This window comes from Dendropsophus ebraccatus, chromosome 5 (assembly GCF_027789765.1).
Source record: "Dendropsophus ebraccatus isolate aDenEbr1 chromosome 5, aDenEbr1.pat, whole genome shotgun sequence".
NCBI classification, from domain to species: Eukaryota; Metazoa; Chordata; class Amphibia; order Anura; family Hylidae; genus Dendropsophus; species Dendropsophus ebraccatus.
In genome coordinates, this window is record NC_091458.1 from 35,088,388 (window position 1) to 35,100,448 (window position 12,061).

Below are 12,061 nucleotides of genomic sequence, written 5' to 3' on the forward strand. Positions count from 1 at the left end.
CTCAGTATGATGGAGGTCATCCAGCTTTTCCCAGCATCTTGCAGTCAGTATAATAGAAGTCATTCAACTTTCCCAGCATCTTTCAGACAATAATGGAGGTCACCCAGCTTTCCCAGCATCTTGTAGTCAGTATGATGGAGGTCACCCAGCTTTCCCAGCATCCTATAATCAGTATGATGAAGGTCACCCAGCTTTCCCAGCATCTTATACCTAGTAAGACGGAGGTCACCCAGCTTTCCCAGCATCTTGTAGTCAGTATAATGGAAGTCACCCAGCTTTCCCAGGGGTATTGGCACCTCAGTATAAGCAGAGGTTGGGGAGCTGAAGAGTAGGCACAGTTGGAAACGTGGGATACCACTCTCTATACTGGGGTAATATACTGGGGACACTAATACTGGGGTCCGTAATGCTCCCTCTGTATTGTCTTAAGGACAGAATTGGGACAATTCCCCCCGCCCCCCCCCCCCGTGACAAGCCACACCCGCAAAAGGCCACACCTCCACAAACCACACCCTTAATGCATCGGGAGGGGTGCCTAGGCAAAAGTGCCTAGGGCAGCATGTACTCCAAATACAGGCCTGAGCAGCAGTGTGTATAGCTGAGTGTGAGTGCAGGCCCATTATAGCAGGAATGGAGAGCATGGGAAACACAAAAAGGCTGAGTGTAAAGGAATGAGCAGGGTATATGTGAGCACAGTATAGAAGCACTCTCTGTTCGGGGAGAAAGAGGTTTCAGCTATGAAGAGATTACCTCCACAGTCCTGTCCCCTGATGTAAGCCCCAGCCTGAGGTGGATCTGCTATGATTTGGAAGGTGAAGGAGACTTCCTGGGTCAGAGCACAGTGCTGTAGACCCCGCTATGCAGACCATGCCCCTCCCCCACTCCCTTCTCCCACCCAGTACAGGGAGCTCTTAAACCAAAGCACGGCTCTTAAACCAAGTTACTCTGAAACCAAGGTACCACTGTATTTGCATCCATCATTATCAACAGATAGCTGCCTTTTCTGTTAAGTGACTGCCAGTTCTCTTAGCGGGAACATAGTCTAACCCTGTATTATGACATCATTGTGTGCATTATCCCTGTATTATGACATCACTGTGTCCATTATTCCTGTATTATGACATCACTGTGTGCATTCTCTGTGTAAGGCTATGTTCACACGCAGTATTTTACTCAGTATATTAATCACAATGGTTCATATTCAGGGCATTTAAGGTGGATACAACCAGCGATCATAGTATCTGTTGAGCCAGCAGGACCTGATTGATGACGATCTATAGAAATGCTGCCTTCCAATATCCGCTTTAAGTGTTCTATGAAAGTAACAGCAGGCTAGCACTGAAGCCCAGAACAGCCGTACTGCCCAAATGCATTACCCAATAAAGATGCTCAGCAAGATGCACACAGTAATAGAATCTGATACATATTAAAGAAGTTATACATTTCACTCACTTTAACTTCTTCCGCCATCAGCTCACTTAATATTCAGACGCAGGACAGGGAGGACGTATCTTTTATCTTTAATAAGTTCTATCACATCTTCGGGCTGGCAGCAGAGACGAGATGAGCTGAGCAGAATTACGGGATCATAACAAGAAGCGACATCTTATAGGAACAGAGGAGGCGGCCTCCCTCTTATTTATTGGACTTGATTTGATTGAGCAATTGACTCTCAATGTGGAGAATGAGAGGAGACCAGGAGCCGCTCTATCATACACAGAGGTGACAGGTCTGTAAATGTCTCAGCTAGGGAACAATATTTCAGTCTATATGACCGAGCTCATCACTTCACTTCTTGGTCACATAAAGCAAAACTAATAGTGTAGTTTTATTCCCAAGAAGAAGGAGCTTAGTAATTTGGTATATGGACGTGTATGTGTGTGATAGAAGTGCTGTCCTTCTGCCTAACACATACCGCCCTACTCCTGATCAGCCACATACCGCCCTTCTGATCAATCACATACTGCCCTTCTCCTAATCAGCCACATATCGCCATTCTCCTATCAGACACATATCGCCATTCTCCTATTAGATACATACTGCCCTTCTATTGCTCAGACATATACCGCCATTCTCCTGGTCAATCACATACCCCCGATCTCCTATCAAACACATACTGCCATTCTCTCAGCCACATACTGCCATTCTGCTATCAGATACATACTGCCCTTCTACTGCTCAGACATATTCCGCCATTCTTTTACCAGACACAAACTGTCATTCTGCTATCAGATACATACTGCCATTCTCCTGCTCAGACACATACCGCCATTCTACTATCAGACACATATCGCCATTCCCCTATCAGACACATACTGCCCTTCTACTGCTCAGACATATACCGCCATTTTCCTGGTCAATCACATACCCCGGATCTCCTATCAAACACATACTGCCATTCTATCAGCCACATACTGCCATTCTGCTATCAGATACATACTGCCATTCTCCTGCTCAGACACATACCGCCATTCTCCTATCAGACACATATCGCCATTCTCCTATTAGATACATACTGCCCTTCTACTGCTCAGATATATACCGCCATTCTCCTGGTCAATCACATACCCCCGATCTCCTATCAAATACATACTACCATTCTATCAGCCACATACTGCCATTCTGCTATCAGATACATATTGCCATTCTCCTGCTCAGACACATACCGCCATTCTTCTACCAGACACATACTGCCTTTCTACTGCTGACATATACCGCTATTCTCCTGATCAGCCACATACCACCATTCTCCTGATCAGCAATATACCGCCATTCTTCTGATCAGCCACATACCGCTATTCTCCTAATCAGCCACATACTGCCATTCTCCTAATCAGTCACATACCGCCATTCTCCTGATCAGCAATTCACCGCCATTCTCCTGATCAGCCACATACCTCTATTCTCCTAATCAGCCATATACGGGCACTCTCCTGATGAGCAATATACCGCCATTGTCCTGATCAGCCACATACCTCTATTCTCCTAATCAGTCACATACCGCCATTCTCCTGATCAGCAATATACCGCCATTGTCCTGATCCGCCACATACCTCGATTCTCCTAATCAGCCACATAACGCCATTCTCCTAATCAGCAATATACCGCCATTCTCCTGATCAGACACATACTTCTATTCTCCTAATCAGCCATATGTGGCCATTCTCCCGATCAGCAATATACCGCCATTCTCCTGATCAGCCACATACCGCCATTCTCCTAATCAGTCACATACCGCCATTCTCCTGATCAGCAATATACCGCCATTCTCCTGATCAGACACATACCTCTATTCTCCTTATCAGCCATATGCGGCCATTCTCCCGATCAGCAATATACCGCCATTCTCCTAATCAGCCACATACCGCCATTCTCCTGATTAGCAATATACCGCCATTCTCCTGTCAGCCACATACCGCCATTTTCCTAATCAGTCACATCAGCCATTTTCCTGATCCACCACATACTGTACCTCGATTCTCCTAATCAGCCACATACTGCCATTCTCCTGATCAGCAATATATCAGCAATATACCACCATTCTCCTGATCAGCCACATACCTCTATTCTCCTAATCAGTCACATACGCGATTCTCCCGATCAGCAATATGCCGCCATTGTCCTGATCAGCCACATGCCGTCATTCTCCTGATCAGCAATATACAGCCAATCTCCTGATCAGCAATATACCGCCATTCTCCTAATCAGTCACATACCGCCATTCTCCTGATCAGCAATATACCACCATTCTCCTGATCAGACTCATACCTCTATTCTCCTTATCAGTCATATGCGGCCATTCTCCCGATCAGCATTATACCGCCATTCTCCTGATCAGCCACATACCGCCATTCTCCTGATTAGCAATATATCGCCATTCTCCTGATCAGCCACATACCGCCATTCTCCTGATCAGCAATGTACCGCCATTGTCCTGATCCACCACTTACTGTACCTCGATTCTCCTAATCAGCCACATACTGCCATTCTCCTGATCAGCAATATACCACCATTCTCCTGATCAGCAATATACCACCATTCTCCTGATCAGCAATATACCACCATTCTCCTGATCAGCAATATACCACCATTCTCCTGATCAGCAATATACCACCATTCTCCTGATCAGACACATACCTCTATTCTCCTAATCACTCACATACCGCCATTCTCCCGATCAGCAATATACCGCCATTGTCCTGATCAGCCACATGCCGCCATTCTCCTGATCAGCAATATACTGCCATTCGCCTGATCAGCAATATACCGCCATTCTCCTGATCAGCCACATACTGCCATTCTCCTGATCAGGAATATACTGTCATTCTCCTATTCAGCAATATACTGTCATTGTCCTGATCAGCCACATACTGCCATTTTCCTGGTCTGCCACATACCGCCATTCTCCTGATCAGCCACATACTGCTATTCTCCTGATCAGCCATAAACCGCACACTGCCATTCTCCTGATCAGCCATAAACCACACACCGCCATTCCCCTGCTTAGCCACATACATCATTCTCCTGATCAGCCACATACCGTCATTCTCCTTTTCAGAAATACACTGCCATACTTCTGCTTAGCCACATACCACCATTCCCCTGAACAGTTGCATACCACAACACCAGTTGCAGCACCCTTCTCAGATTCCACCTTTCATTCCTCACAGACTCTTTGGAAAATGAAAGGTGGAATCTGATTGGTTGCTAGGGGCAACTGAGACAGTTTCACTTTACACCATGTTTCATAAATCTCCCCCATGTATAGGCCCTGATTTACCAACCTGGATTTTGATGGATTTTTTAAAATAAATTGTTAGGCATTTTTATATAAAATTCAAGTATTACATTTGGTGCTTCAACTCAAAGGAAGCTTGGCTTTATGCTTTATTTTCCCTCCAAACAGCTGTCGCCTGCCCAAACAGCATACTGCTGTCACTCCTCTCTACTAAAGGATAAAAAAGTATCGGTGAGTGCCGCATTCTTTATTCCTTCTTCCATAGCTTGTGCCACATTTACAGTCACTGTTAGGGTAAAGCACCACCTAAGGACTTTAGAAACACATTTTACTGGATAAGTTGCCTTTTTTACATATTAACCTTTGAACAGGTAGTAAGCTAGTAACTTTGCCTCATCTTTACACTATCTACTTTCAGTCCAGCCTTTAAAACACATTGCTAGATCTGGGCCATTGCACCTATGTGTCCTGCTGAGAGTCCATGTTCATACACGTGACTCTGCTGTGTGTACAAGGCCTTATATGTCGTTCATTTTCCACTTAAAGTAAAAGCAGCTGCGTGTATATAATGCATTGGAGCTATCAGGCGGCTGTGACGTACACTGGGGCTATGTTGCCTGAAAACATCTTCTATCAAAGCCGGCACTGATTAAACACCTGCGCCACGTATCTAAGATGGTGAGAGAGACAATGCTTCTAACCCTAAGATACAAGCAAAGGGAACAGAAACTGATCTGATACACTACAATGTAGAGTAACATTATCCCTCACAGGAAGACAACTATGGCGTACCAAGTAAAAATCACTATTAAAGGTAGAACAGCCTTATAATAAAGCAGAAGGTTACACTACGTTTAAGCAGATTTGATTCTATAGAATTGTCATGCTATGACCACGTTTTTGTGAACAATAAGAAACCGATGCGTTTTGATCCTCTATTTTTTTAATGGAAGTCAGTGGAAAAACGGATCAAGTGTATCCATTTTTTCATCCATATTTAAGTGCTGCGGAATCTGTTGGCGCTATACAATTTATTATTATTATTATTATTATCCATTTTTTGCATAAAACGAATAAAAAAAAAAAAACGGACTGCAAAAACGCAGTGTTAGCCCAACCTTAGGCTATGTTCACATAACATATTTTTTTAATTAATCACAGCCGTTGTGGCAATTTGTGATTAATTCAAAAAATTATTTCAATCAAAAATGAATGGGATCCTGGCCGGCGTATATACACATAGTATATACTCCGGTCGGGATCCCTAGTGGCCTCAGCGAAAACTGATATGTCAGTTTTGTGCGGCCGCTATTCATTGAATACCGGCCCCACAGAACTGCCATTGCACACAATGGAGAGTGCGGCTCCGACCGTACTTTACATTGTGTGCTATAGGTAACTGGGATGCGGGCACACACGGATGCGCCCGCATCCCAATTCACTAGAAAAGAAGTTTATCCAGCCGATGCTGCAGTGAATTTCACTGACACTGGCCATTCTGTGGCACGGCCGGGTCACAAAACGGTTGGTGTCTTACGATGTGTGAACTCAGCCTTACCAGGTAAACAATCGACAAACAGGGACAGCATATGGATAAAATCTGTATCCCAATCCGCATTTTCCAAGGACCCATTGACTGAGTTTGTTCAGCAAATGTGGACTGTATGGCTGTGTTCACGCAACAATTTTAAACGACCCTTATTTGATACTCTAAATAACGGCTGTCATTTTGAGTACCAAATAATGACCGTTGTTCAACATACTTTGTACCATTGGTACATTATTTAAAGTGGATGTACCATCAGGTACATTCTCTTAAATCTGACCCAGGGATAGAACGGCGTCATCACGGGGAAGTCGGTGCCGCGGTCTGATTTTTGAACCGCGGCCCGGTTCCCGTGTACACCCCGTTCTATCAACGGGTCCCGGGGCGGAGCTGAAGCACTGGAGGCAGGCTGGCCCGTCCCGTGGGAGGGAATTCCCTCCCCTGTATGACGCGGCTTCATTAGAATCAATGGAGCCGCGTCAAACAGGGGCGGGGGAGTCTGTAGACCTTTGTATCTTGTTTGTAATGCTGGGAGGGTTAATCTGATGTCAAGTTGCAGATGAATTTACTGTGATTATCCCTCCTAGCATTACAAGGTTGATACAAAGTTGCAGATAGGGACTTGTTAACAACATATATATTGGAAGGGGAGTGGGAGGCTTGACAGATGAGACAGACTGAACAGCTCACACACAGATTTTTGTATCTTCAGCAGAAAGAAGCAGCTCAGACCTGGGTGAAGGAGACTGAATAGATAATAAGTATGGAAGGAATTTTTACTCTCAACCTGGGCAGCAACATACAGTCTGAAAAGTTATGTTTGATGAGCAGAATACCCCTTTAAGGGGTTAAAGGGAACCTATCACCCTGGGAGAGTGGGCCAAACCCACCCCACCCCTGAATAAAGACGACCCTTCTTACTCCCCTGGTCCCGTCACAGGGAAATCGCTGCTGTTTGTCTTCACGCTTATTATGCAAATGAGCAGAGATAAATCCAATGCCCATAGGAAATCACTGGGGCAGTGATTTTCTATGGGCATCTGACTAATCTTTGCTCATTTGCATAATAAGCGCACAGAGGAGAGGTGGCGATTTCCCACCGATGGGATTGGCAGGGGGAGGTAAGTATGGGGGGCTCTTTCAAGGGGTGGGTTTGGCCCACTTTCCCAGGGCGACAGGTTCCCTTTAAATGGCTGGGATCAGAGTTTTCTCCAATACTGGACATCAGAGCCATCCTAAAACTAGTGAAAGTTTCTGTGCTCCACAAGATCACCAGCACAGGCATCTACATAGGCATACAGGAAAGAGACCCTTCTCTAGATATACATCCCTACTACTAACAGTGACACTAGGAGGATTTGTGTTACATGTATTAGTTATTATTCTTTTTTAATTGTTTTGGGTTCATATTGGGCTTTGGAACTAATTTCTAGCTCTGTATGAACATAGCCTGACTCTGAAATAAAGCAGTCTGGTTTAGTGTACAGATCCCTGAAATAAAATTCATTCATGTTGACCATAAGGAATGGATAAGAACTAGTACTATACTCACTCTGCAGTACACTGAGAGTGCTGACAACTGCTACATGGTTGAAAAAGTGGTTGAAAAACATGGCTGCCACTTTCCAATATCACTACCATGCCCTTCTTTTGGACCGTGTTCACATCTGCATCAGAGGTTTCATTAGCGGTTTCCATCACAGATTCTGTCAAATCCTGGAGAAAATATCCTGCCTGCACAAATAGCAATTCCCATTACTATTATTATTATTATGTCATTATTGGAATAACCAATGTAGGAGATTTCCAATATGCTCTTCTATATGGTCTCCACTGATAAACTCCCCACTATTGATCTATGGGAAACCTTTACCTTTATTCCTACTTTATAAGTTTCTATAGTTCATTATAGTCCATCAGACAAGAATAAAAAAATCTCTACAAAAACATTATTGAGCCATTCAGTCAGATGGATGTCTCTCCACAATCTATAACCAGTTATTAACTCCTATATTACTTATATGTTAAAAAAAAATAACAACAACAACAGGGTATCAATAAAGTTTCTGAACCCACAGTTAGTAGTTAGTAGATGCACATGCCCCAGTACCGTCTAAGATAAACTTAATTTCTATTGGATTGGGATGCGGGCGCATCCCAATTCACCACTGCACACAATGGAAAGTGCAGCCAGAGCCGCACTCTCCATTGTGTACCCTGTCATGGTTGTGCGGCCACTATTCAATGAATAGTGGCCGCACAAAACTGACATGTCAGTTTTTAGTTGCGGCCGCTAGGGATTCCACAGACTGCAGCACAATGTAAATTTTCTATTAATCACGTTGTTGTTGCAAATCGGCAACAATGACCGTGATTAATAGAGAATTTACATTGTGTGAATGTGGCCTAAATGAGTTATCCAGTTTTATGTAAAGAAATTTTGAAAGGGATTATGTCACTTAAAAGGGGTTGTTCACTCCCCAAAAAATTATTTCAGATCAACTGGTGCCAGCAAGTGCCAGAGATTTGTAATTTACTTCTATTTAAAAAATCTGGTCTTTTAGTACTTTAGTATCAGTTGCTGTATGTCCTGCAGGAAGTGGTATTCTTTCCAGTCTGGAGAGCAGGAGAGGTTTTCTATGGGGATTTGCTACTGCTCTGGACAGTTCCTGCCACAGACAAAGGTGGCAGCAGAGAGCACTGTGTCAGACTGGAAAAAATACACCACTTCCTGCAGGACATCCAGCAGCGGATAAGTACTGGAAAACTTAAGAAGTTTTATTTAATAGAAGTAAATGACAAATGTCTGGCACCAGTTTAAAAGAAAAAAAAATTGGTGAACAACCCCTTTAATGTTGGCACTTAAAAGAAGCTCAGTGCCACTTTGGCTCCTGGCAGCAACATGGAGGCTTTTTCTGGGTGAGAAACTTATAGTCAAAGGCCAACTGGTAGCAGTAATCACAGGTTTTATTTTTAGTCCTAAATTTAAAAAAATTCAAAAAACACAGCAAAATATTATTCTGTCCATCTCAGAGTATAAATGACCATTAGGTTCATAGTGCTTTGCACATAATTATTGTAAGTACTCCCTAAGTCCTGATATTGAGCGACAATCAATATAAAGCTTTATAAATGTGTAAGGACATTGATTGTACTGACTAACCATAGCCGGGATGCTGGTAGTAGTAGTTCACGATCATTATCATATGTACCTTGGGAAAAAACATTCAATGCATGACTGGCTTTAGTCTATGTTATACTGTATATATGAAGCTGGTCACCTGTAATATGAATGACAATACAGAGCATGCAGCAGCTTTTAAGTATCATGATATATTTGGTGAATCTCATCACAATAATATATTCAGTACTGGTGTGAGAGAAGAAGCCCAAAATCTGATCACTTATAAAGAGGTACTCCGCATACAACTCTTCTCTCATTCTAATGTAAGGCACAGGTGCAATGGACTGTATTAGGACAATTGTTTTACAATATTAATAAAAAAAAAAAAAAAAAAAAAAAATATATATATATATATATATATAAATTAATATATTTATTATTATTAATTTATTTATAATAATTATTATAAAATATTAATTTATTTATATATTAATTAATTATTTATATTTATTATTGAATATTCTGTAAAATTGCATAATGAAAGAATACTTGAGGGGACTGCAGATGATATACTCTGGCTGCCCCTGCTTAACACCCTCCACTATTAAAAAAAAAGCTGTGCCCGGTCATTGCTGCTGGCACAGGGGGCATCAAACATGTAATAGAAGCCATTGACACAACACAATGAATGAGCATGGGTCACAAAGACCACAATGTTACGTGTTTATTCAGATAGGAGTCCAGCTGACAGGTGGTTGCAGAAACTCCCTATGATCAGGACACCCACAATGGAGAAGGGGTCATCTAAACCTGTCATCCAATGTATGGACCATTATGCAGTATAACAATGGCAGGAGGGGCGCCTACTATACGAAACATGATGCTCACTAGTAACAATATATCCACTACTACTGGGCTCCATGAACTTAGTGACCCAGTGTCCCAGGATCACTCCCACACATCTCTATGCACCTGAGCAGTCTGCATCACATACAATTTAGGAACCCCATCCCAGAGCAGCAATCCCTGCAGTGTATATAGTGTCTATGAAACTGGTCCCCTGTACTGTATTATACTGGGACATGGTACAATATGTAGTATACAGATGTCTGTGTATAATAATATGCATGCTATAATATTGACTTATTACAGCTCTACCATAACTAGTAAGATGGGAGTGCACAGGAGTAAGTGAGTGCAAGAAGTTTGGAGCAGCCTGGTGGTGATGCAGGGATAGAGGGCATGAGTCTGTGCCCACATGTGTGGTGAGGGGGCATGGGGGGCTGCTTACCTGACCCTGTTGTCCCTGAACTTGCAGCCCTGGGGCTGATTGATGAGGATGATGCGGGCAGCTGCCTCCACCTGGTCAGCACTGGACGTGGCCCCGGACATCTCATCGTCTGCCTTCTTGTAGCCAGAAGAGGAGTAGACTGGAGCTGCACACAGAGGAGACGGTGGTTATCAGGGGGGCTAATATATGGGCAGGGGGGCAGATGGCACCCAGGAGGCTGCTGAGCACAGAGGAGGGGCTGGGGGGAGGCATCAGGGAGGGAGGCACTGGGTGAGTACTGGAGGAGAGATGCAGAGGGTGGAGAGACAGCAGCACAGGAGGGAGGAGGAGGAGGAGACAGCAGCAGCACAGAAGGGAGGAGGAGGAGGAGGCAGCAGCACTGGAGGCTGGAGGAGGAGGAGATGCCCTGCTCACCAGACAGCTGCTACTGCTACTGCTGCTGCTGGTAAGACAGTCACAGCTGGGGACCAGGGGGTTAATAAGACTTCAGGTAACATTGGCACACTAGTCACTGACTAGAATGGCACACAGCATATACAAGAATGCAGCTGGCACACAGTCAGCTCTGACATATGCTGGCACATGGCACACACCAAGATGTCATGGTCACAGGCTGGCACATAACATATGCAAAGAGGATACTGGGAAACAGCATGTATTTAGATGACTGGCATACAGCCAACACTGATATGTCTGCAGCATGGGGTGGCACATGGTGTACCAGTGTCAGAGGCTGGCACATAGATGTGGTAAAGGATGACAGTCAGTGCTGACATGGCTGGTACATACAGGGGTGTAGTGGTCACAGACTGGCATACAGATAGGACTAGTTTCACTGATAGATGAGATATACTGTTATTGAATGAGGATACAGATACTGATATGACTGGTACACAACACGCTGGCACCACTCACATAGACACAGGCTGGCACACAGATATCACTGGTACATAACACACTGGCAGCACTCACATAGACACAGGCTGGCACACAGATATCACTGGTACATAACACACTGGCAGCACTGACATAGACACAGGATGGCACACAGATATGACTGGTACATAACACACTGGCAGCACTCATATAGACACAGGCTGGCACACAGATATGACTGGTACATAACACACTGGCAGCACTCACATAGACACAGGCTGGCACTCAGATATGACTAGTACACAACACGCTGGCACCACTCACATAGACACAGGCTGGCACACAGATATCACTGGTACATAACACACTGGCAGCACTGACATAGACACAGGCTGGCACAAAGATATGACTGGTACATAACACACTGGCAGCACTCACATAGACACAGGCTGGCACACAGATATGACTGGTACATAACCCACATAG

At 44.0% G+C, this 12,061-nt stretch overlaps 1 protein-coding gene across 1 annotated transcript in view; it reads right to left on the reverse strand.

Moving 5' to 3' along the window:
- Window positions 1-12,061, reverse strand: part of ATP8A2 (ATPase phospholipid transporting 8A2) — a 476,575-nt gene that overhangs the window by 418,014 nt on the left and 46,500 nt on the right. The window contains exon 2 of the mRNA XM_069969843.1: window positions 10,700-10,844. Coding sequence (XP_069825944.1) covers window positions 10,700-10,844 — 145 coding nt within the window. The remainder of the gene's footprint in view (window positions 1-10,699; window positions 10,845-12,061) is intronic.